We start from the raw sequence: 27416 nt of genomic DNA, 5'->3' as shown, positions 1-27416 counted from the left end.
CATTCATTTGTCAAGGTCCACTTAAGTTGTTTCCTTATCTCGGCTATTCTAAGTAATGCTGCAGTGAGGATGGGAGTGCAAATATCAGAGATACTAATTTAGTAAAGACCATTGACTTTGAACTATATTTAGTCTACTTCTATCTGATAAAATTACTGCTATGTTTGAGTTAAAATCTAACATTCAATCCCCATTTCTGTATTTTTCCCTCTCTTTGACATGCCACCTTTTGATTTAGTTATTTCTTGTTATTTAATCTTTTCCTGTCCAGCAGGATGGAATTTTTATCAAAATTCTGCTTCTATAATTTTGACAATTAACTTAGAAATTAAAATATGCCTTCTTTTCAAAGGTTAGTATTCATCTATCAGCCAGGGTTCAACTAGAGAAACATAATAGTAAAAGTTTTTCATCTATGTATCTATCAATCTGGCTTCCCTGGTGGCTCAGTGGTAAATAATCGCCTGCCAGTGCAGGGGATGCAGATTCAATCCCGAGTCAGGAAGATCCCCTGCAGAAGGAAATGGCAACCTGCTGGAGGATTCAGCCCAGGGGGTTCCAAAAGAGTCAGACATGACTTAGCAGCACAGAACAACAGAAATCTATCTATCTATTTACCTACCTAACTGCCTATCAAGATATAGATCTATCAGAAGAAAGAAGTTCTCCAATGCAATTGTGGCTGTTTATTGTTCTTCGGTCACTAAATCGTGTCCTACTCTTGCGACCCAATGTGACACACCAGGCACCTCTGTCCATGAGATTTCCCAGGCAAGAATACTGGTTCAGTTCAGTTCTGTTCAGTCACTCAGTTGTGTCAAACTCTTTGTGACCCCATGGACTGAAGCATGCATGCCTGGCCTCCCTGTCCACCGCCAACTCCTGGAGTTTACTCAAATTCATGTCCATTGAGTCTGTGATGCCATCCAACTATCTCATTCTCTGCCATCCCCTTCTCCTCCTGCCCTCAATCTTTCCCAGCATCAGAGTCTTTTCAAATGAGTCAGCTCTTCGTATCAGGTAGCCAAAGTATTGGAGTTTCAGCTTCAACATCAGTCTTTCCAATGGATATTCAGGACTGATTTTCTTTAGGATAAACTGGTTGGATCTCCTTGCAGTCCAAGGGACTCTCAAGAGTCTTTCCAACACCACAGTTCAAAAGCATCAATTCTTCAGCGCTCAGCTTTCTTTACAGTCCAACTCTCACATCCATACATAGTTTTGACTAGACAGACCTTTATTGGAAAAGTAATGCCTCTGCTTTTGAATATGCTATCTAGGTTGGTCATTACTTTCCTTCCAAGGAGCAAGCATCTTTTAATTTCATGGTTGCAATCACCATCTGCAGTGATTTTTGAGCCCCCTCAAATAAAAGTCTGCCACTGTTTCCATTGTTTCCCCATCTATTTCCCATGAAGTGATGGGACCAGATGCCATGATCTTTGTTTTCTGAATGGTGAGTTTTAAGTCAACATTTTCACTCTCCTCTTTCACGTTCATCAAGAGGCTCTTTGGTTCTTCTTCACTTTCTGCCATAAGGGTGGTGTCATCTGCATATCTGAGGTTATTGATATTTCTCCCGGCAATCTTGATTCCAACTTGTGCTTCCTCCAGCCCAGCGTTTCCCATGATGTACTCTGCATATAATTTAAATAAGCAGGATGACAATATATAACCTTGACATACTCCTTTTCCTATTTGGAACCAGTCTGTTGTTCCATGTCCAGTTCTAACTGTTGCTTCCTGACATGCATATGGATTTCTCAAGAGGCAGGTTGGGTGGTCTGGTATTCCCATCTCCTTCATTTTCCACAGTTTGTTGTGATTCACACAGTCAAAGGCTTTGGCATAGTCCATAAAGCAGAAGTAGATGTTTTTCTGGAACTCTCTTGCTTTTTCGATGATCCAGAGGATGTTAGCCATTTAATCTCTGGTTCCTCTGCCTTTTCTAAATCCAGCTTGAACATCTGGAAGTTCATGGTTCATGTACTGTTGAACTTTAGCTTGTTGAATTTTGAGCATGACTTTACTAGTATCTGAGATGAGTGCAATTACGCAGTAGTTTGAACATTGTTTGGCATTGCCTTTCTTTGGGATTGGCATGAAAACTGACCTTTTCCGGTCCTGTGGCCACTGCTGAGTTTTTCCAAATTTGCTGGCAGATTGAGTGCAGCACTTTCACTGCATCATCTTTTAGGATTTGAAATAGCTCAACTGGAATTCCATCACCTCCACTAGCTTTCTTCATAGTGATGCTTCCTAAGGCCCACTTGACTTCACATTGCAAGATGTTTGGATCTAGGTGAGTGGTCAAATCATTGTGGTTATCTGGGTTGTGAAAATCTTTTTTGTATAGTTCTTCTGTGTATTCTTGCCACCTCTTCTTAATATCTTCTGATTCTGTTAGGTCCGTACCATTTCTGTACTTTATTGTGTCCATCTTTGCATGAAATGTTCCCTCGGTATCTCTGATTTTCTTGAAGAGATTGCTAGTCTTTTTCATTCTATTGTTTTCCTCTGTTTCATTTCACTGATCACTGAGAAAGGCTTTCTTATCTCTTCTTGCTATTCTTTAGAACTCTTCATTCAGATGTTTATATCTTTCCTTTTCTCCTTTGCTTTTGGCTTCTCTTCTTTTCAAAGCTATTTGTAAGGCCTCCTCAGACAGCGAATTTGCTTTTTTGCATTTCTTTTTCTTGGGGATGGTCTTGATCCTTGCCTCCTGTACAAAGTCACGAACCTCTGTCCATAGTTCTTCAGGCACTCTGTCAATCAGATCTAATCCCTTAAATCTATTTTTCAGTTCCACTATATAATTGTAAGGGATTTGATTTAGGTCATACCTGAATGGTCTAGTGGTTTTCCCTACTTTCTTCAATTTAAGTCTGAATTTGGCAATAAGCAGTCATGATCTGAGCCACAGTTAATCCCGGTCTTGTTTTTGCTGAGTGTATAGAGCTTCTCCATCTTTGGCTGCAAAGAATATAATCAATCTGATTTCGGTATTGACCATCTGGTGATGTCCATATGTAGAGTCTTCTGCTGTGTTGTTGGAAGAAGGTGTTTGCTATGACCAGTGCATTCTCTTGGCAAAACTCTATTAACCTTTTCCCTGCTTCATTCTGTATTCCAAGGCCAAATTTGCCTGTTATTCCAGGTGTTTCTTGATCTGGTACTTTTGCATTCCAGTCCCCTATAATGAAAAAGACATCTTTTTGTGTGTGTTCTAAAAGGTCTTGTAGGTCTTCACAGAACCGTTCAACATCAGCTTCTTCAGCCTTACTGGTAGGGGCATAGCCTTGTATTACTGTGATATTGTATGGTTTGCCTTGGAAATGATCAGAGATCATTCTGTCATTTTTGAGACTGCATCCAAGTACTGCATTTCAGAGTCTTTTATGAACTGCTATTTCCTTCTCTATGGGATCTTCCCAGATCAGGGATCAAACCCACATTTCCTGCATTAGCAGGCAGATTCTTTACCTCGAAACACCAGGGTAGCCTGCACTGTGGGTAAGCAGGTCTAAACATCATAGGGCGGAGCACAGGTAAGGAAGCTGAGTCCACAGTACAGTTTCTTCTCTCTCTCTCTCTTTTTTTTTTTAGTTTTTTATTTTTTAAATTTTAAAATCTTTAATTCTTACATGCGTTCCCAAACATGAACCCCCCTCCCACCTCCCTCCCCACAACATCTCTCTGGGTCAGTACTGCTTTAAAAGCCACTCAAGTGATGTAATCAGGCCCACACCAGTTATCCAGGATAATCAGCTTGTTTAAAATTAAGTGTTTAGGATTATATCTGGTCATGTAGCTTCTCAGCAGTACCTAGGTTAGTGTTGGTTTAAATAACTGAGGATGGATGCCCAGTCAGGCTGACCCCTCATCAAAGCTATCACAGCTGATTCATATCTCTTCATTCCTCTGGACATTGTTATCCTTCAAGTTATATCCTTCACTTTCTGTTCTATTCTCTCAGTTAACACATGGTTGTCCTGTATTTTAGTATGTGTATGTATGTATGAATATATATGCATTTTAAATTACATAAGACTGCAGTTTTATTGTTTCACAGTTGGTGTTGTCTTAGACTTATTTGTTTAGGTGCTGTTTTTGTTTTTCTTTCATTACAAACCTTATATCTGAGATAGTTTTCCTTTTTCGAAAGTACATATTTTATTTTCCCTTAATGTGAATCTATAAAGCAAATTCTCTCACATTCCATTAATTGAAATCTTGAACCTTAAAAAATTTGTTCCTTTATGTAGAATTCTAAGTAGACAATTATTGCTTTATGCAGATAGAAGTGATAAGTTAACATCTTCTGGTTTCCATTACTGCTGCTGAAAAGTCAGCTTTAACTACTGACCATTCTGATCCTTGATCACTATAGTATATCTTTATTAGAAACAAAAAATCTATAATACCTTCCCCCTTACTCTTATGCTAACATTTAGCCATATGATTAAATATTTCCCAAAAGACAATTTTCAAAAACCATAAAATATTTCCTCAGGTGAATGTACTACAATATGACAATATTCACATTAACATACCTTATTTTTTCCACTATGAAAATGTTGGAATAAACATTCTGTACATAAGAATCTTAGAAAAACTATTATTATTGCTTTAGGATCTTTTTTTGGTTTGAAAATCTTTAATTTACATGAGCATTTTTAAGATTCTTTATAATTGTCATCAAATTGCTTTAGTGATTTATACCTCTAATTTTATTTAATATAATATTTATAACATTTCTTTTTCTGCAAAATCAGGTGTCATTCCCTTTATATTTTTGTCATTGAAATTTGCCCAAAAAAATCAGTTACACTTAATTGTGATGTCTTTTATTTTAGTAATGGTTATATTATCAGCCATTCTTAAGAAAATGTTCTATTATCCTCCTGTATTTTTCTTTTGGTTGTGTTATTGCAAGAAGTGCTTTTGTGTGGAAAATAATTTTGCAGAAAATTTTCCTTTGAATTTTGTATAGATTAAATCTTCATAAATAGGATTTTAATTAAAAACATTCTAATATGTATATACTTTTTACAATTTACTCTATTTCCTGAATTCATGTTTCCTAATGACAGTTTTCTGAGAAAAGTAGGGATTCGATTTTACTCCTTTTTATCTTCAGTGGTTTCTAATTGCTAGAGTGCCAGAGTGGGTTTCAATTTGGGATTGTCAATCACGTTTACACATACACTTGACTGCTCCAGCCCCAAGGTTACTGAGGTTCAAGAGATTATATAGAATTGGTGGTAGAGCAGACTGTACAAGATCTTGATGAAGATTTCAGACACCTGGATACGTCATCTCTTTGAATACATATTCAATAACTTCCTTACTAGAGTGACAACACTTTGTCTCCATATCCATTTTTGTTTCTTCAAACCTTAGAATAGTGCCTAGTATTTCCTGAATTTAAGAAAGAATGTGCGGTGCTGTGCTTAATCTCTCAGTCGTGTCCAACTCTGTGACCCCCATGGACTGTAGCCCATCAGGCTCCTCTGTCCATGGGGACTATCCAGATAAGAATATGGAGTGGGTTGCCTTGCCTTCCTCCAGGGGATTGTATCAACCCAGGAACTGAACCCAGGTCTCCCACATTGCAGTGAATTCTTTACCGTCTGAGTCACCAGCGAAGTGGATACTGGAGTGGATAGCCTATTCTTTCTCCAAGGGGATCTTCCAAACCTAGGAATTGAACCAGGTTCTCCTGAATTGCAGGTGGATTCTTTACCGGCTAAACTACCAGGGAAGCCCTTAGAAAAGAGCAGAATTATAGAAATCAATCAAATTGCCAACATGTGCTGGATCATCAAAAAAGCAAGAGAGTTCCAGAAAAACATCTATTTCTGCATCATTGACTATGCCAAAGCCTTTGACTGTGTGGATCACAATAAACTGTGGAAAATTCTCAAAAAGATGGGAATACCAGACCACCTGACCTGCCTCTTGAGAAACCTATATCCAGGTCAGGAAGCAACAGTTAGACCTGGACATGGAACAACAGACGGGTTCCAAATAGGAAAAGGAGTACGTCAAGGCTGTATATTGTCACCCTGTTTATTTAACTTATATGCAGAGTACATCATGAGAAACGCTGGGCTGGAAGAAGCCCAAGCTGGTATCAAGATTGCCAGCAGAAATATCAATAACTTCAGATATGCAGATTGCACCACCCTATGGCAGAAAGTGAACAGGAACTAAAAAGCTTCCTGATGAAAGTGAAAGTGGAGAGTGAAAAAGTTGGCTTAAAGCTCAACATTCAGAAAACAAAGATCATGGCATCCGGTCCCATCACTTCATGGGAAATAGATGGGGAAACAGTGGAAACAGTGGCAGACTTTATTTTTTGGGGCTCCAAAATCACTGCAGATGGTGACTGCAGACGTGAAATTAAAAGACGCTTACTCCTTGGAAGAAAAGTTATGACCAACCTAGATAGCATATTCAAAAGCAGAGACATTAATTTGCCAACTAAGGTCCATCTAGTCAAGGCTATGGTTTTTCTAGTGGTCATGGATGGATGTGAGAGTTGGACTGTAAAGAAAGCTGAGTGCCAAAGAATTGATGCTTTTGAACTGTGGTGTTGGAGAAGACTCTTGAGAGTCCCTTGAACTGCAAGGAGATCCAACCAGTCCATTCTGAAGGAGATCAGCCCTGGGATGTCTTTGGAGGGAATGATGCTGAAGCTGAAACTCCAGTACTTTGGCCACCTCATGCGAAGAGTTGACTTATTGGAAAAGACTCTGATGCTGGGAGGGATTGAGGGCAGAAGGAGAAGGGGAGGACAGAGGATGAGGTGGCTGGATGGCATCACCGACTGGATGGATATGAGTTTGAGTGAAATCCGGGAGTTGGTGATGGACAGGGAGGTCTGGCGTGCTGCGATTCATGGGGTCGCAAAGAGTCGGACACGACTGAGTGACTGAACTGAACAGAACTGAACTGAAAGTGTAACTATTTATCTTGACAGTTATTCTTATAAATCTATGCAGATTTAATTTTTGTAAGGTTAAAAAATATATATTAAGACTTACATTGGATGGACCTGTATAGGTTTTCTTTAAAGCAAAAATAACCTAAAAATACTGCATTTCTCATTGTATTTAAACACCTTTTTTTTTTTTTTTTTTTTTTGTAGACTGTAAAGAACCCCCTCCCAGAAAGGAAACAGAAATCCTTTCAGGTTCTTGGACTGAACAAACATATCAAGAGGGCACTCAGGCTACATATAAATGCCGCCCTGGATACAGAACTCTGGGGAGTATTGTAATGGTGTGCAAGGGTGGAAAATGGGTGTCTCTTTATCCATCGAGGATATGTCGGAGTAAGTAATTCCTACTTTTGTGAAAACTGTGAAAAGTCATGAAAATAACTATTTAATTAATAAATAACTAACAAATGCTATTGTGGCAATACTGGCTGAATTCTATCACTAGTGTCATTTAAATACAAAGCAATATATCCTCATCATTCTTAAAAAGGGGTTGTCATCTTCCAAAATTAAAAGAAAAATGTCATACATATAACTTTGGCATTTTTCACTTTTCTATATTTCCAATTCTGTTCTCTAAAACAATATCAGATATCCTTGTTCTTTAACTCCTATGTAAATTGTTACTCTGTGCTACATGCTAGCATCATATTCTTTTTCTTTTTCATTTTAGAAAAGCCCTGTGCACACCCTGGAGACACTCCATTTGGTTCTTTCCATCTTGCAGAAGGAACTCAGTTTGAATATGGTGCAAAAGTTGTTTATACGTGTGATGAGGGGTATGTCATCAACAGAAAGAGCAGTTTATAATTCAGATCTTTCGTACTGGAAAGAGTAAATAGAAACTGACCTTATTTATGTGTTTAAGGTTATTATATTTTTCTATGAGCATTTTTATATGTAACACACAAGTAATCTGAAAATGTAAACTATAATGAAAATCATTATATTTGGATAATATGATCATCTCCTCAACATTGAACAATTAAAACGAATTATAATTACTCTGGTAGAGTATAAGTTACAAGAGAGTGGGAAAATTGTACACATTTAAATAAAAATTCTCTGCAATGAGTCCTCACCGTATCCTATTATGTGCAGAATAAGAATTCCATATCTCAGGGGCAGTGGGAATGGTAACAAAATTAGAGAACGTGGCTTTATTTTGATAAAATTTTATACAATTTATGAGAAATCAGACTAACTGAACACTGAAATAATAACTATCATTCTTTAAGTTTCCACAATCTGTAAATTACACTCATCATGCAGACCAAAAATGCTGCTATGCTCAGAAGAGGTGACTTTGTGCCTTCTAAGCACCTGCTGGATTCCCACAGCTCAGCTAGTCTTAACCCTGTGTTGTGACCTCCTCAGTGTTCCTTCTTTCTTGTGACTCCCAGCACCTTGTTTTGAAGAAAGTTTTATACATAGGAAAACTGGATTGTTGTACTTTTATATTACATAAATATACATAGGGTGAAGAAATTACACGCGGAATCACTATTCACTCCCTATTTATTTCTTGATTTGAGGCAATAGAATATTTTAGAGCTTAGGCTTTGAAGTAAGTCCGTATTCCAAAACGCTACCACTTAATAACTATATGTATTTTTAGAAAATAGCTCTTTATTCCAATTTCCTCACTTACAAAAGCAGAAACATAGCAAGCACATCACGGACTTGGTGGGAGAAATAAGTACGGCAGGCTATGAGCAAGCTGGGCTGCTTCTCAGGGTCTCCTCAGCGGGGAACGCGGGGCCGGGCTGGGGGATTCCCGCGGGCGGGCAGCGCGGGGCTCAGGTTCAAGGGCGCAGTGGGCAGCGCGGCGCCAGCACAGGGCCCCAGGCTGAGGCGCCCGGGCGGCCATTTTGAGCTGGGAGCGCCGTCGGAAGGGCTGGCTTTGCGGCTTCGGTATGCGGGACCCTGTGAGCCTGCCAAAGGAAACTTAGCGCGGAGGGGAAATAAGGTTAGATTTATTCCCCAGGTTCTATTTTCATTCCCCAGAAATTTGAATTTCCGGGGTTAGCCGGTGGCAGTAGGAGGATTTGTGTAGAATTTCGCAGAACTCCGTAGAGAGGTTTGCGCGAATGACTGGGTCCCTGGTGGAAAATAGTCAGCAGGAAATGTTCCTCTGTTAGGCGGAGCCAATAAAGGAGCCACAGAAGAACCTTTGACAACCAATTATCTTGTTCCTTCGGGTGACAGGGGCACAGAGTAAAAGTTTGAGTTCAAGTTCCCGTGACTTCCATTTACTCTACTGTAACGATTTCTTCCCTTAGAGAATTAGAAACAAATCAACCCCAATCCAAGAAGGCAACGTGTTTGAAGGAGAGCGTTTTTTCACTTGTGTAACTAGCAGGACAGCTCTCATTCAGGGTCAAAGGAAATGTTTGTCCAGGTACAATTCTTTGGAAGTTTGTAAGAGGCCTTTTTTTTTTCTCCCCCAAATTCTCTCGCTTGTGGTTGTCAAAATGCCTTTCCTTATTTATTTTTTGAGTTAAAAAAAAATGTCTTTTTGCTTCCAATTGTCAAATGTAATAAATTTGAGAAGGTTTTTTTTTTTTTTTTTTTTTTTTAAAGCTTTGTATTTTGTATGGAGAAGGAAATGGCAACCCACTGAAATATTCTTGCCTGGAGAATCCCGTGGACAGGACAGCCTGGTGGGCTGCCCTCCATGGAGTTGCAAAGAGCTAGACACGACTGAAGCGACTTACCATGCATGCCTTGGAGAAGGAAATGGCAACCCACTCCAGTATTCTTGCCTGGAGAATCCCAGGGACAGAGGAGCCTGGTGGGCTGCTGTCTATGGGGTCACACAGAGTCGGACACGACTGACGCGACTTAGCAGCAGCAGCAGCAGTATTTTGTATTGGAATATAGCAATTAACAATGTTGTGATAGTTTAAAGTGCACAGCAAAGGAACTCAGCCATACACATATATGTATCCATTCTCCCAAACCCCCATCCCATTCAGGCTGCCACATGACATTGAGCATTGTTCCCATGCAAGTACAGCATCTTTGGTTTGAAGCTCAGGCTTGATGAGTTAGTATAATTTCACACTGAATTACTTATGTAAGCGGACTTGGCTTGGTGACCACACTCTGGAAAACATCACCAGGATGGAGATGAGAGATGGAGACAAGTGCTGACAATAAGCCACACCGAAATATTCTTGCTAGCACTGTCCTTGATCATGTTTAAAAAAAGTACAGTGTCCAGAAAATATCACAATTGTGGAGGGTAGGACTATGGATAGAAATATGGAAAAAGAGTGGACTGGGGTAACATACAGTGAACTGTTGTTTACTGCTTTTATCATCATCTCATGTTTTTTATCTTTGATTTTAGTGATAGTTCATGGAGCTTATTACATTGTTAAGTGTACCTCATTAACTGACTCAACTGGAAAAATAAAAGTGCATGAAACAGTTATGAGTTTGTTTCACAAACCAAGGATTTTGATAATTTAAGTCCATGCACCTGAGGGCTTAATTAAGGGTCTTTCTTGAGGCGGGAGGGAAGCATGTGCTCTTATTAATAGTTTTCCTTGAAATAGAGTTTCTGGATATTTGAAATGGTATCAAACTTAAAAGTGCACATAAACACACATCAGCTCACAATTCTGTTATTTTTGATTTTCAGGTATCAGATGCTGGGTGAGATGAATTTCCGTGAATGTGACACAAATGGATGGACCAATGATATTCCCATATGTGAAGGTAGATGTAAAACTGATTTACAAGTATATTAAAGCATATGTTTAAAATATGGATTTTTGGGGGAAATGTGTTACATTAAATATTCTTAAATTCCATAATTAAATATTTCTTACTCAAATTATTTTTGTGGATTCTACTATGGTACAGAGTTGGATGTAATCTTTTATTGCTATGCTGTTAAATGTTTCAATAACCACAAATAAATACAGGTTCATCTAATCTAATAGTCCAAGTATTACAGACTAGAAAAAAAAAATCTAAGTTTTGCTTTTCCTTTTGGATTCTAACCACTGGGAATAACATATATATCACATTAAAATGAAGAGAGTTTCAGCTTTATTAATAAAGGTGCACTCAGCCAAATAACTACCCAAATGCAAGGATCTCAGATAAAAGCTTAACTAGAGAACATAGTTTAGGCATCTCCTTCCTCCTGCCTGACACGAGGAGTTTTCCTATGGTTTTAGTTTACTGAAAAGAGCCAGAAACTAAAGAAGAGCTCTGCCCTTTCTTAACTGATCCATAAAGCAGAGAGAATGGAAAAATTGCACATCCTGTTTTCAGATTTTAAACCACTGATTACAATCTGTAGTCATCAAGAAAATAAGAGTCCTTTTGCTGTCCACCTGAAACTATCACAACATTGTTGACTATACTTCAATATAAAATAAAAAGAATAATCTGTTGTCATCATGAAAATAACTTTTCCTAGTTGAATGGTGATGAGTAAGTAGAGAGGAAAAAGAAGAGGTAAATGCAAGTCAGAGAGAGTGGAAGGGAGGAAAGAGAGAGAAAAAGACAGAGGCAGAGGAAGAAGGAAAGAAAAACTGATCACTCAAAATTCCTGTTTTCTGAAAAAGAGAGTGGGAGATCTTTCATCAACAGAAATGAGAGGAAGGGGATAAATGTTCTAGGGAACATCCACACTGGAATAATCTGGAGTGATTCTTAAAAACTGAAATTTTGGATCATAAAGATCGACTGAATCAGTGTTCCTTGGGTGATAGGGCAGGGAGCTAGCCACAGAGTTTCCATTTAACAAGCATCCTGGGAGATTCTATTCTAAAATAAAGGTTGACTTTCTTAAACCTAAGGGATATTGGAAAATAATAAGGAAAATAAAAAAAGTGCTCTAGTTATTTTGATATAGAAGAAGAAGAAAAATTAAAGACTATTTATTTATTGAAGTACATATAATCAGAAAGTTTGCTTTTATACCTTTTAAGGATACAGCTTTGTATTATTGTGGGACTTAAATGGAAATTTTGTATTTAAGTATCTCCAACTTATATTTCTCAGTTATGTAAGAAACACTTTTTTGGCTACTACAAAATATGTCAGTTCAATTCAGTTCAGTCGCTCAGTTGTGTCTGACTATGCGACCACATGGACTGCAGCACGCTAGGCCTCCCTGTCCATCACCAACTCCCGGAGTTTACTCAAACTCATCTCCATTGAGTCGGTGATGCCATCCAGCCATCTCATCCTCTGTCATCCCCTTCTCCTCCTGCCCTCAATCTTTCCCAGCATCAGGGTCTTTTCAAATGAGTCAGCTCTTCGCATCAAGCGGCCAAAGAATTGGTTTCAGCTTCAACATCAGTCCTTCCAGTGAACACCCAGGACAGAAGGGACTCTCAAGAGTCTTCTCCAACACCGCAGTTCAAAAGCATCAATTCTTCGGTGCTCAGCTTTCTTTACAGTCCAACTCTCACATCCATACATGACCACTGGAAAAACCATAGCCTTGACTATATGGATCTTTGTTGGCAAAGTAAGGTCTCAGCTTTTTAATATGCTCTCTAGGTTGGTCATAACTTTCCTTCCAAGGAGTAAGCATCTTTTAATTTCATGGCTGCAGTCACCATCTGCAGTGATTTTGAAGCCCCTCAAAATAACGTCAGCCACTGTTTCCACTGTTTCCCCATCTATTTCCCATGAGTGATGGGACCAGATGCCATGATCTTTGTTTTCTGAATGTTGAGCTTTAAGCCAACTTTTTCACTCTCCACTTTCACTTTCATCCAGAGGCTTGTTAGTTCTTCTTCACTTTCTGCCATAAGGGTGATATCATCTGCATATCTGAGGTTATTGATGTTTGTCCCAGAAATCTTAATGCCAGTTTTTACTTCATCCAGCCCAGCGTTTCTCATGATGTACTCTGCATATAAATTAAATGAAAAGGGTGACAATATACAACCTTGTTGTACTCCTTTCCCTATTTGGAACCAGTCTGTTGTTCCATGTTCGGTTCTAACTGTTGCTTCCTGACCTGCATACGGATTTCTCAAGAGGCAGGTCAGGTGGTCTGGTATGCCCATCTGTTGAAGAATTTTCCACAGTTTGTTGTGATCCACACAGTCAAAGATTATGGCATAGTCAATAAAGCAGAAATAGATGTTTTTTTCCTGGAACTCTTGCTTTTTCGATGATCCAACGGATGTTAGCAATTTGATCTCTGGGTCCTCTGCCTTTTCTAAATCCAGCTTGAACATCTGGAAGTTCACGGTTCACGTATTGCTGAATCCTGACTTGGAGAATTTCGAGCATTACTTTGCTAGCATGTGAGATGAGTGCAATTGTGGGGTAGTTTGAGCATTCTTTGGCATTGCCTTTCTTTGGGATTGGAATGAAAACTGACTTTTTCCAGTCCTGTGGCCACTGTGAATTTTCCAAATTTGCTGGCATATTGATTGCAGCACTTTCACAGCATCATCTTTCAGGATTTGAAATAGCTCAACTGGAATTCCAACACCTCCACTAGCTTTCTACATAGTGATGCTTCCTAATGCCTACTTGACTTCCCATTCCAGATGTTGGCTCTAGGTGAGTGATCATACCATTGTGATTATCTGGGTCATGAAGATCTTTTTTGTACAGTTCTTCTGTGTATTCTTGTCATCTCTTCTTAATATCTTCTGCTTCTGTTAGGTCCATACCATTTCTGTCCTTTATTGAGCCCATCTTTGCATGAAATGTTCCCTTGGTATCTCTAACTTTCTTTAAGAGATCTCTAGTATTTCTCATTCTATTATTTTCCTCTATTTCTTTGCATTGATCACTAAGGAAGGCTTTCTTATCTCTCCTTGCTGTTCTTTGGAACTCTGCATTTAAATGGGTATATCTTTCCTTCTTTGCTTTTGGCTTCTCTTCTTTTCAAAGCTATTTGTAAGGCCACATCAGACAGCCATTTTGCTTTTTTGCATTTATTTTTCTTGGGAATAGTCTTGATCCTTATCCTCTGTACAATGTCATGAACCTCCATCCATAGTTTATTAGGCACTATATGTCTATCAGATCTATTCCTTAAATCTGTTTCTCACTTCCACTGTACAATCATAAGGCATTTGATTTAGGTCATATGGTTTCGTGGTTTTCCTTACTGTCTTCAATTTAAATCTGAATTTGGCAATAAGTTGTTCATAATCTAAGCCACAGTCAATCCCATTCTTGTTTTTGCTGACTGTATAGAGCTTCTCCATCTTTAGCTGCAAAGAATATAATCAATCTGATTTCAGTGCTGGCCATCTGGTGATGTCCATGTGTAGAGTCTTCTCTTGTGTTGTTAGAAGAGGGTGTTTGCTATGACCAGTGTGTTCTCTTGGCAAAACTCTTTTAGCCTTTTCCTTGCTTCATTCTGTATTCCAAGGCCAAATTTGCCTGCTACTCCAGTTGTTTCTTGACTTCCTACTTTTGCATTCCAGTCCTATAATGAAAAGGCCATTTTTTTTGGGTGTTAGTTCTAGAAGGTCTTGTAGGTCTTCATAGAACTGTTCAACTTCAGCTTCTTTAGCATTACCGATTGGGGCATAGACTTCGATTACTGTGATATTGAATGGTTTGCCTTGGAAACGAACAGAGATCATTCTGTTGTTTTTGAGATTGCATCCAAGTACTGCATTTCGGACTCTTTTGTTGAGTATGATGGCTATTCCATTTTTTCTAAGGGTTTCCTGCCCACAGTAGGAATATAAAAGTCATTTGAGTTAAATTCACCCATTCCAGTCCATTTTAGTTGGCTGATTCCTAGAATGTTGACGTTCACCCTTGCCATCTCTTGTTTGACCACTTCCAATTTGCCTTGATTCATGGACCTGACATTCCAGGTTCCTATGCAATATTGCTCTTTACAGCATCAGACCTTGTTTCTATCACCAGTCACATCTACAGCTGGGTGTTGTTTTTGCTTTGGCTCTGTCCCTTCATTCTTTCTGGAGTTATTTCTCCACTGATCTCCACTAGCATATTGGGAACCTACTGACTGGAGGAGTTCATCTTTCAGTATCCTATCTTTTTGCCTTTCCATACTGTTCATGGAAAATATATACACTTTCATTAAAAATGAAAGTGAAAATATATATACTTTCATTACAAAACTCAAGGTGGTAGTGTTTTTTGCTTACTCCCACAGGAAAGAATCAGAGATAAGCTTACTACTATTATTGTTTTTCTTTGTTTTTACTTAGTAGAATTTATTTCTGGCTAACAGTTTTAGCAAATAAACACATCTTTAAAAAAGTAATCTTGCTGTTGGATATATATATATATATATATAATGTATATATATACAGTATATATACAATATATACAACCAATAATGTCAAATTTATATATACTCATTTTTTCATGATAAGGTTTTAAAGTTTTCCAATTTCATTAAAAGAAGTTATGTTTATTTTTTCAGTTGTTAAGTGTTTCCCGGTGGCAGAACCAGAGAATGGGAAAATTTTCAGTGGTGCCCTGGAACCAGACCAAGAATATACCTATGGACAAGTGGTACAGTTTGAGTGTAATTCAGGCTACATGCTGAATGGACCCAAACAAATACATTGCTCAGCAGGTGGTGTTTGGAGTGCAGAAACTCCAAAATGTGTAGGTAAGATAAACTTACTCACTTACTGTTGGTTTGATTAATTGCATGAGTTTAGTTTTTTTTTTTTTCATGAAAATATGCCTTTCAAAACATTGTGCATCCTATAGGATTTGAAAAATACTAACAATCGCTAGCATTAATTCAGCACTTACTATTTTACAGTAGGTAATCTAAACTGTTTACAAGTGTCATCTATTTAACCTTCCAAATGGTCATGTAATTTATGTACTGTGTTCATGTCTGTTTCATAATTGAGGAAATCATGGTGCAAAGAAATTAAATTGCATGTCCAAAATGATCATGGTGTATATGGTAGAGGTAAGATTCAAACCTAGGTTATATGACATTAAAGTCCATTCTCATAACCATAATTAAAGTGTAATTGACTCATGACTAAACTAAAATTTTAAGCATTTCTGCTATAAGTTTTAATATTAAAACTCTAAAAGGTTATTTTATATTTGAAAAACTAAACATTCAATGTTTATCTCTACTGATGTATCATGATGACATTCTGTCTTTGAATAACACTTCTAAAAGTGGTCCTGTTTTATACTTGCACTGGAAGTTTAGTATAAATATTGCTGATCTGAATTGAATCCACTAAATAAATTTTTGTCTGTAAATAAAAGTTCTGTAGTAACCTGTAAATCAGCATTTCTTCAGTCGTAATACTGCTGACCTTGGCCTCATGACCAATATGATGATTTTATTGTTGTTCAGTTGCTCAGCAGTGTCTAACTCTTTGCAGCCCCATGAATTGCAATGCACCAGGCTTCCCTGTCCTTCACTATTTCCCAGAGTTTGCTCAAACACATGACCATTGAGTCAGTGATGCGATCCAATCATCTCATCCTTTGTTGCCTCCTTTTCCTCCTGCCCTAAACTTTCTCCAGCATCAGAGGTTTTTCCCAATGAGTCGGCTCTCTGCATCAGGTGGCCAAAGTATTATTGGAGCATCAGCATTGGCATCAATCCTTCCAATGAATATTCAGGACTGATTTCCTTCAGGATTGACTGGTTTGATTTCCTTGCAGTCCAAGGGACTCTCAAGAGTCTTCTAGCACCACAGTTCGAAAGCATCAGTTCTTTAGCACTCAGCCTTCTTTATGGTCCAGCTCTCACATCAGTACATGACTAGTGGAAAACATCATAACTTTGGCTATACAGACCTTTTTTTTTTTTTGGCAAAGTGATGATTCTGCTTTTTAAAATTTGCATTATGTACTCTGCATGTAAGTTAAATTAGCAGGGTGACAGTATACAGCCTTGACATACTCCTTTCTCAATTTTGAACCAGTCAGTTGTTCCATGTCCAGTTCTAACTGTTGCTTCTTGTCCTACCTACTGGTTTCCCAGGAGGCAGGTAAGAGGGTCAGGCGTTCTCAACTCTTAAAGAATTTTCCACAGTTTGTTGTGATCCACACAGTCAAGGCTTTAGAATAGTAAATGAAGCAGAAATATATGTTTTTTCTGGAGTTCCCTTTCTTTTTCTATGATCCAGCAGATGTTGGTGATTTTATCTCTGGTTTCTTTGCTTTTTCTAAATCTAGCTGTACATCTGGGGGTTCTTTGTTCAAACATTATTGAAACTTAGCTTGAAGGATTTTGAGTATTACCTTGCTCGCATGTGAATGAGTGCAATTGTGTGGTAGCTTGAACATTTTTGGCATTGCCCTTCTTTGGGATTAGAATGAAAGCTGAATTTTTCCGGTCCTGTGCCACTGCTGAGTTTTCCAAAATTGCTGGCATATTGAGTGCAGCACTTCAACAGCATTATCTTTTAGGATTTGAAATAGCTCAGCTGGAATTCCATCACCTCCACTAGTTTTGTTTGTAGCAAGGCTTCCTAAGGCCCGCTTGACTGCATACTCCAGGATGTCTGACTATAGGTGAGTGACCACACAATTGTGGTTATCTGGGTCATTGAGATCTTTTTTGTACAATTCTTCTGTGTATTCTTGCCACCTCTTTTTAATCACTTCTCCTTCTGTTAGGTCCTTCCTGTTTTTCTCCTTTATTGTGCCTATCTTTGTGTGAAATGTTCCCTTGAGAACCTCATGATGGTTTTTGCTTTTGTCATAATGTATTATGTCCAATTTATTTAAAATTACCATACCTTTTTTTTTTTTACCAATACTTGTTTGGGATAAATTTCTACCATATATATTTTTAACATTATCTAATATCTCCAAATTATTTACATTTTCCTAATCTAGTCTGTCCTACAGTGAGACGCAAAGAGAAGTGTTCCTCTTCCTAGAAAGTCCTTTTTACAAAACTATTTCGAGTTAATAAAGATGAACATATTTATATGCAGTGTAGTAGTTACATATGCTCTAAAGATCATATGGTGGGACTTGTGATTTAGTTGCCTAGTTGTGTCTGACTCTTGCAACCCCATGAACTGTAGCCAGTAGGCTCCTCTGTCCATGGGATTTCCAGGCAAGAATACTGGAGTGGGTTGACATTCTCTTCTCCAGGGAATCTTTCTGACCCAGGATCCAACTTGGGTCTCCTGCATTGCAGGCAGGTTCTTTACCAACTGAGTGAACAGGGAAGCTCTAGAGGATTGTGGGTGGGGCTTGTTTTTTGCATAAGTTTCTGTGGTTAGTGAAATCTTTCAGAAATGACTGATGCAAAACATGTCTTAAAGGAAGAATGAGAATCTTTAGATGAATTGAGGCAGGGAAAAGCAAACCAGTCAGATGGAGAGGAAGGGGCAATGGCTTTGAGGCCTCTTTGAGCATGAAGCCCCTTGTTTCCATTGTTCTCAGGGGCCTTAACGTAGGATGCAGGCAGAGAACAAGTCAGTGATGGAGTGAATATGGGCAGTCCAAGGTTCTGAGGGGTGGCACACACCATGCTGAAGGATTAGGCTTTTATGCAGACTGGTTTGGGAATCAATGCAGCATTTTAAGTGGAATAGTGAAGTAACAGGAAAAATATCATTAAGTTGCAAACAGGAAAGAAAAGATTGAGATGAAGGGAGAATAGAATCTGGGAAATTAGTAGCTGTTGCTGGAATCCCAGGGGAAAATGTTTGAGAGAGGACAGTGTGAAAGATGATGGCCAGCTTTTGTTTGTTTGTTTGTTTGTTTTTGACAGAAACTTGAAGGGATGGCAATCACAAGAGCTGGTCAGTTGCTTTTTGGAGATGTAATACAACGAGTTAAATTAATTTCTTTGATAAAGTATCTTGTTAATAATTATTATCAATAACAAAATATATATATAATTTTTACAGATCATTTGCTGAAGTTATGTATCAAATTTGACCTACTTTAAAAAAATATGGTATTTTAATTACATAGCAGAACTACATGAATTCATCTAAGTTGAATGCAATATCTGTGATACAATTCCTTCATATTAAAAAAAAATTCTGTAGTTATTTCTATGTAAATTATTTCCATGAGAATGTTTTCCCTCAAAAAACACATATATTCTTCTTGAATACATTAATTTTTACTTTCCCATTATATGCAAGTATTAGAACACTTAATAAGTGCCTCAGCATTACAACTGGAAATATTATGTGGTAAAAGAATATTGAATGATATGAAAAAAGTTCATTATGTATTGCTAATTATTATTTTTTTAAAGCAAGTTTAAATGATTTGGAATTGAGATCACGTATTTTTTCTACTTTTGATTATGTTTGAAAATTTTTATGAAAAGCTTTTAAAAAATGATTTATGTAGAAGAGGCCTATGCAGTATCATATGGAGTGAAGTAAGTCAGAAAGAAAATCAAGTATTGGGTATTAACACATATATGTAGAATCTGAAAAAATCGGTAGAGCTGATCTCATTTACAAAGCTGAATCAGAGACACAGATGTAGAGAACAAACTTATGGATACCAAGGGGAAAGGGGAAGTGGGATGAATGGTAAGACTGGGATTGACATATATAGAGACATTATTGATACTATGTATAAAATAGAAAATTAATGAGAACCTACTATATAGCGCAGGGAACTCAGTGCTCTGTGGAGACACAAATGGAAAGGAATTCCAAAAAAGAAGGGATATACGTATACATATAGTTCATTAACTGTGCTGTACAGTAGAAACTAACACAGCACTGTAAAGCAAATAAATACCAATAAAAATTAGGTAAAGTAAAAATAAAAACAAAGCTTAGAAAAAGTTGAAAAAAAGAGAAAGGCATTAAGTACATGATGTTTTCTAGCTTTCTACAAATGAAGGACAGGGTACAACATAAATATTTAGTAATACCAAATGGGTAAATATCCTTTTGATGTAATTTCCCACAGCTCTAGACATTGATGTTCAGATTCATTCAGAATATTATAATATATAAAATGCTTAAGTTATAACAAGTATCTTCTTTATATAACATTAATCTAAAATAAAGCAAACGATATGGAAAACCAGGATACGTATGTATAGGCTGTTTTACATAAAGCACAATGAAACTACTTTGGTATTCAGTTTTATATATATAGCTGATGAAGTTACTGGACATTATTTATTTCAAGAGGACTAATTTATCCCCCAACTAAATAAATCAGCAATAAGATTTAAATCAGAATTTTAACTTTCTTCCAAAATGAATGTTAAGAACAACTGATAAATTGTTCATCAAGCATTCAAGTCAAAACAGGACTTTGTTTGGTGGCCTAATTTACTTAACGGAATGGAAACAAAAGTTGTATCTTTATATAACTTATGTCTGGGATATAATGGACATATTGGAATTGACATATAATGGACATTTTGGAATTTAACCCCTTTTGTTTAGAAATTTTCTGCAAACCACCTGTCATTTTAAATGGACACGCTGTACTTCCAAAGGCAACTTATAAGGCAAATGAACGAGTTCAGTATAGATGTGCAGCCGGTTTTGAATATGGTCAGAGGGGAGATACAATATGCACTAAATCTGGATGGACTCCAGCTCCTGCTTGTATAGGTAATGTTACATTTCTTCTATATCTTTTGTTGCATATTTTATTACAGTTCCTTTAACTCATATACTCCATACCATTAAGCAGTTTATTTTTTCTGACAATGGAGTATTGATGTTTATTTGTTGTTGTTTAGTTGTTAAGTCATGTCTGATTCCTTTGAGATCCCATGGACTGTAGCCTGCCAGGCTCCTCTGTCCTTGGGATTTCCCAGGCAACAATACTGGCATGGATTGGGACTCCCTTCTCCAGGGTATCTTCCTGACCCAGGGACTGAACCTCTGTCTCCTCCATTGGACGCTTTACCACTGAGCCACCTGGAAAGCATGACTTAAAAAAAAAAAAGATTATTGCAAATTGATCCTTGTTGTGTACTAACAAAGTTGATATAAATGACTGAGTAGAACTTTACAAATCAGAAAGGACTACGTCAAGGGGTAGCACACTATTGTGTAGCACACAGTTGTTGTGCAGTCATGAAGTTGTGTCCAACTCTTTGCAACCCCATAAACGGCAGCATGCCAGGTTTCCCTGTCCTTCACTATCTCCCAGAGTTTGCTCTGACTCATGTCTATTGAGTTAGTGATGCCATTCAACCATCTCATCCTCTGTTGTCCCCTTCTCCCCCAACCTTCAATCTTTCCCAGCATCAGAGTCTTTTCTAGTGAGTCAACTCTTCACATCAGATGGCCAAAGCATTGGAGCTTCAGCTTCAGCTTCAGTCCTTCCAATGAATATTCAGGGTTGATTTCCTTTAGGATTGACTGGTTTGATCTCCTTGCTACCCAAGAGTCTCTCAAGAGTCCTCTCCAGCGCCACAGTTTGAAAGCATCAGTTCTTTGGTGCTCAGCATTCTTATGGTCCAACTCTCTCATCCGTATATGACTACAGGAAAAACCATAGCTTTGACTAGACAGACTTCTGTTGGCAAAGTGATGTCTCTGGTTTTTAATATGCTGTCTAGGTTTGTCATAACTTTTCTTCGAAGGAGTTAAGTGTCTTTTAATTTCATAGCTGCAGTCACCATCTGCAGTGATTTTGGAGCCCAAGAATATAAATTCTGCCACTGCTTCCAGTTTTTCTCCTCTATTTGCCATGAAATGATGGGACCGATTGCCATGATCTTAGTTTATTGAATGTTGAATTTTAAGCCAGCTTTTTTACTCTCCTCTTTCACTTTCATCAAGAGGCTTTTTAGTTCCTCTTCGCTTTCTGCCATTAGGGTGCTGTTGTCTGCATATCTGAGGTTGTTGATATTTCTCCTGGCTATCTTGATGCCAGCTTGTGATTCATCCAGTCCAGCAACTCACATGATGTACTCTGTATAGAAGTTAAATATGCATGGTGACAATATGCAGCCTTGATGTACTCCTTTCTCAAATTTGAGCCAGTTTGTTGTCCCATGTGTGGTTCATGCCATAGCCCTAGCTCAAATCCAGCCTGTCCCTTTTTTGTAAACTAAGACTTACTGGAACAGAGACATGCCCATTTCTTATATGTATTGTCTATGGCTACTTCAGAGCAAAGGCTAATAGAGTTTTGCCAAGAGAATGCACTGGTCATAGCAAACACCCTCTTCCAACAACACAAGAGAAGACTCTACACATGGACATCACCAGAGGGTCAACACTGAAATAAGACTGATTATATTCTTTGCAGCCAAAGATGGAGAAGCTCTATACAGTCAGCAAAAACAAGACTGGGAGCTGACTGTGGCTCTGTTCATGAACTCCTTATTGCCAAATTCAGACTTAAATTGAAGAAACTAGGGAAAACCACTAGACCATTCAGGAATGACCAAAATCAAATCCCTTATGATTATACAGTGGAAGTGAGAAATAGATTTAAGGGCCTAGATCTGATAGACAGAGTGCCTGATAAACTATGGACGGAGGTTGGTGACATTGTACAGGAGACGGGTCAAGACCATCCCCACGGAAAAGAAATGCAAAAAAGCAAAATGGCTGTCTGAGGAGGCATTACAAATAGCTGTGAAAAGAAGAGAAGGGAAAAGCAAAGGAGAAAAAGAAAGATAGAAGCATCTGAATGCAGAGTTCCAAAGAATAGCAAGGAGAGATAAGAAAGCCTTCCTTAGTGATCAATGGAAAGAAATAAAGGAAAACAACAGATTGGAAGGACTAGAGATCTCTTCAAGAAAATTAGAGATACCAAGGGAATATTTCATGCAAAGATGGGCTCAATAAAGGACAGAAATGGTATGGACCTGACAGAAGGGGGAGATATTAAGAAGAGGTGGCAAGAATATACAGAACTGTACAAAAACGATCTTCACAATGCAGATAAACACGATGGTGTGATCGCTCACTTAGAGCTAGACATCCTGGAATGTGAAGTCAAGTGGGCCTTAGAAAGCATCACTACGAACAAAGCTAGTGGAGGTGATGGGATTCCAGTTGAGCTATTTCAAATCTTGAAAGGTAATGCTGTGAAAGTGCTGCACTCAATCTGCCAGCAAATTTGGAAAACTCAGCAGTGGTCACAGGACTGGAAAAGGTCAGTTTTTATTCCAGTCCCAAAGAAAGGCAATGCCAAAGAATGCTCAAACTACCGCACAATTGCACTCATCTCACATGCTAGTAAAGTAATGCTCAAAATTCTCCAAGTCAAGCTTCAGCGATACGTGAACTGTGAACTTCCTGATGTTTAAGCTGGTTTTAGAAAAGGCAGAGGAACCAGAGATCAAATTGCCAACATGCGCTGGATCATGGAAAAAGCAAGAGAGTTCCAGAAAAACATCTATTTCTGCTTTCTTGACTATGCCAAAGCCTTTGACTATGTGGATCACAATGAACTGGAAAATTCTGAAAGAGATGGGAATACCAGACCACCTGACCTGCCTCTTGAGAAATCTGTATGCAGGTCAGGAAGCAACAGTTAGAACTGGACATGGAACAACAGACTGGTACCAAATAGGAAATGGAGTACGTCAAGGCTGTATACTGTCACCCTGCTTATTTAACTTCTATTCAGAGTACATCGTGAGAAACGTTGGGCTGGAAGAAGCACAGGCTGGAATTAAGATTGCCAGGAGAAATATAAATAACCTCAGATATGCAGATGACACCACCCTTATGGCAGAAAGTGAAGAGGAACTAAAGAGCCTCTTGATGAAAGTGAAAGAGGGGAGTGAAAAAGTTGGCTTAAAGCTCAACATTCAGAAAACGAAGATCATGGCATCTGGTCCCATCACTTCATGGGAAATAGATGGGGAAACAGTGGAAACAGTGTCAGACTTTAATTTTATGGGCTCCAAAATCATTGTAGATGGTGACTGGAGCCATGAAATTAAAAGATGCTTACTCCTTGGAAGGAAAGTTATGACCAACCTAGATAGCATATTCAAAAGCAGAGACATTGCTTTGCCAACAAAGGTCTATCTAGTCAAGGCTATGATTTTTCCAGTGGTCATATATGGATGTGAGAGTTGGACTGTGAAGAAAGCTGAGTGCTGAAGAATTGATACTATTGAACTGTGGTGTTGGCGAAGACTCTTGAGAGTCCCTTGGATTGCAAGGAGATCCAACCAGTCCATTCTAAAGGAGATCAGTCCTGGGTTTTCTTTGGAAAGAATGATGCTAAAGCTAGTACTAGTACTTTGGCCACCTCATGCGAAGAGTTGACGCATTGGAAAAGACTCTGATGCTGGGAGGGATTGGGGGAAAGAGGAAGAGGGGAGGACAGAGGATGATATGGCTGGATGGCATCACCAACTGGATGGATATGAGTTTGAGTGAACTGCGAGAGTTGGTGATGTACAGGGAGGCTTGGCGTGCTGCAATTCATGGGGTCGCAGATTCAGACACAACTGAGTGACTGAACTGACTGATGGCTACTTCTGCCCTACAATGGTGGAGTTCAGTATTTACAACAGACACCTTTTACCTGAGTCTTTATACTAAAAGGAGTTTTGAAACCTGGATTAGGTTATTTGACTACAATAAGAATGATGTGTTCCAAAATCTTAGTGGCTCAAGAAACTAAAGTTTATTTTCCATATATGCTCACTTCCAAACTTCATCAGAACCTGCATCTGCTATGTCTCCTGCATCGGCAGGTGGATTCCTTACCACTTGTGCCAACTGGGAAGCCCATTGTATTAGATATATAGTCTTAATTAACAAATTTCCCAGAAAACATAGGTCAGCAGGGACCCTCCTCATTATTTTAATTGTCAGAATCAGGGAATGGAGGTATGACCTTCCATGTTCTTCTTTAATCACTGTAGCTGTGGGAAAGGGAATATGAAAATTCAATGACTTTTTCAACTCCCTCCCTAAAGGAAAACATTACTTCCACATTCATTTCATTGCCCTATGCAATCCCTGTATTTAAGTCTACTTCAAAAGGACAGGGTGTGTTATTGCAACAAGTGTCTGGAGGGAGGAGAATATTTGCCAACAGTACTTGTAGAAATACAGAAGCTGAGAAACTTGCATAAAGTGGAAAGAATAGCTGAAGTGATACATCATGAATTCTTTGCCAGATGTGGAATATCATGAACTGTGTGTTGACTGTGGAGAAAAGGAGGCTCAAGAGTACTGAGGGTATAGATATATCAGACGAGAAACACAGTGAAGGGAAATGTAAGTGATACAGCAGGAGGGGTATGAGGCTATGCTCATTTTACTGACTTTTGTGCTGTACTAAGAACAAATTAATAACATCCACTTTTATATTTTATATAATTGATTATTTTAAGGGATGTGATTTCTATACTGTGAACATACCTTTTGTCTTTTCAGAAATAATATGTGATCCTCCTCGTATTCCAAATGGTGTGTACAGACCTGAATTAAGCAAATACAGAGGTCAAGATAAAATCACTTACGAGTGTAAAAAGGGTTTTATTCCTGAAATCCGTGGAACTGAGGCAACATGTACCAGAGATGGCTGGGCACCTGCTCCAAGATGTGCTTGTATGTTCCATTCATATCTTGACCTTCTTAATTGTGAAATTTCTTTCTCTTAAACATACAACAATGGGGCACCATGCCCTATGCATAGGGCAAATCCAAGTATCTGCCTTACTCTGTATGCTAATTCTGGGCTTTTAGAGGCATTATTTGCTTCTTGAAGTAGGCAGTTCTAATAAGGAATAAAAACATTTTTGTAAACTAAAAACTCTTTACATTTTTGCCACTCAAAGATAAAATATGGCTGTGTTTTTGAATATATAAATCTCTAACAACCTACTCCACTATTCTTGGCTGGAGAATCCCATGGACAGAGAAGCTTGGCAGGATATAGTCTACAATGATCACAAACAACTAGACACGACTGAAGCGACTTAGCATGCAAAATAATTGTAATACTGGATCTAAGCCATTGAGTAAAAATATCATCACATAGCACCTATTGTTTTAGATGCCTGCATGCGCATATGCTAAATTGCTCAGTCATGCCTGACTCTTTGCCACCTTCGCTCTCCATGGGATTTTCCAGGCAAGAATGCTGGAGTGCCCTCTTCCAGGTGTTCTTCTCAACTCAGGGATTGAAACCTGCATGTACTATGTCTCCTGTATTGGCAAGCGGCTTCTTTACACTTGTGCCCACTGGGAAACCATTGTATTAGATACATAGCCAAATTAACACATTTCCCAGAAAACATTTTGGCTTAGGACAACACCCCTCCATATTCTTAGAGCTCCTGTGGGTCAGGAATGAGGAAGGGGCTTCACTGTCTGGTTCTGAATCACTATGCATGGCTGGCAGTCAAGGTATTGACCTGGGCCACTGTCACCTGGAGGCTCAGCTGGGCTGGAGACTTTGCTTCAAAGTTGGCTCACTGTCTTGGCTTTGTGGGGAGGCCTCAGTACCTGACCAGCCGGGCATCTCTGCAGGTCACTTGAGAGACAGCTAGCTTTCCTCAGGGGCAGTGACCCCAGAGAGGGAGGAGGAATCCTCTACACCAGGTATGACTTGGTCACACACTGTCATTCAGTCATGTGTATTCTTTAGAAATGAACACTAACTGCACACTCAGTGGTGAGGACTTAGGTTCTAATGTTTGAAGAGAGGAGTGTGGAAGGCATTGTGGACTTTCCTAAAACCATAAAATATAGAAAAACGTCAGGTCAGCTGAACAGAGTATTTTCTGGGTATGCTTCCTTTACTCCTCAACTTCCTCTAAGTTGCCTCTAAACAATATTCTCTCTAACAGTACACTGTAAAATTTCAGCATACTTAAACCAGTTATTCCATGAAAGAAAACTGTAATGATATAAAACAGTTCAATGACCTTAATGGTAATTCCAAGCATACATTTAAAATGAATTTTCAAAGCATAAGTTCCATTAAAATGAAGGTATTAGCAGTATGAAACAGATTTTAATCTGCATAAGAATTTTAAGAAAAATATTTAATCTTGTTTAAGATGGATTTATGAAAATGGTGCTGTGTGCTTAGTCGCTCAATCATGTACAACTATTTGTGATCCTTTGGACTATAGCCTACCAGGATCCTCTGTCTGTGGAATTCTCCAGGCAAGGATATTGCAGTGGGTTGCCATTTCCTTCTCCAGGGGAATCTTTCTGACCCACAGATGAAACCTACATCTCCTGTGTCTGCTGTATTGCAGATGGATTCTTCACCACTGAGCCATAGGGAAGCCCTTTGAAAACGGTAGATCAACCCAATTCTATTTATATCACAACAAGGTTATCCCACAAGGCACCTTGTGAAGTTCTTGTTGACAACATGAGGAAACTACTTAAATAGTTTATCAATATTCATAGTTTCATTAGATGAGCTGATTATCAGATGCAGGACTTTGTTGTCAGGCCTGTTCCCTTCCTCTTTTGTATGATCAGCTGGTTTAATGCTGCAAAGGAGATGCATCTGGAATGATACACAGGTGCTG

At 38.5% G+C, this 27416-nt stretch overlaps 1 protein-coding gene across 2 annotated transcripts in view; it reads left to right on the top strand.

The window, feature by feature from the left end:
- Nucleotides 1–27416, top strand: part of LOC138416344 (complement factor H) — a 112891-nt gene that overhangs the window by 11721 nt on the left and 73754 nt on the right. For both annotated transcript variants that reach the window (XR_011247633.1, XM_069545282.1), the window contains exons 2-7: nucleotides 7154–7339; nucleotides 7680–7785; nucleotides 10656–10732; nucleotides 15414–15605; nucleotides 20371–20541; nucleotides 25300–25473. Coding sequence is in view for 1 of the 2 variants with exons in the window: in XM_069545282.1 (XP_069401383.1) it covers nucleotides 7154–7339; nucleotides 7680–7785; nucleotides 10656–10732; nucleotides 15414–15605; nucleotides 20371–20541; nucleotides 25300–25473 (906 nt within the window). In the remaining variant the exon portion in view is untranslated. The remainder of the gene's footprint in view (nucleotides 1–7153; nucleotides 7340–7679; nucleotides 7786–10655; nucleotides 10733–15413; nucleotides 15606–20370; nucleotides 20542–25299; nucleotides 25474–27416) is intronic.

Source organism: Ovis canadensis, chromosome 12, assembly GCF_042477335.2.
Source record: "Ovis canadensis isolate MfBH-ARS-UI-01 breed Bighorn chromosome 12, ARS-UI_OviCan_v2, whole genome shotgun sequence".
Classification (NCBI taxonomy): Eukaryota; Metazoa; Chordata; class Mammalia; order Artiodactyla; family Bovidae; genus Ovis; species Ovis canadensis.
The sequence above is the reverse complement of the archived record's forward strand: the minus strand, read 5'-3'. Positions and strand labels throughout refer to the sequence as shown.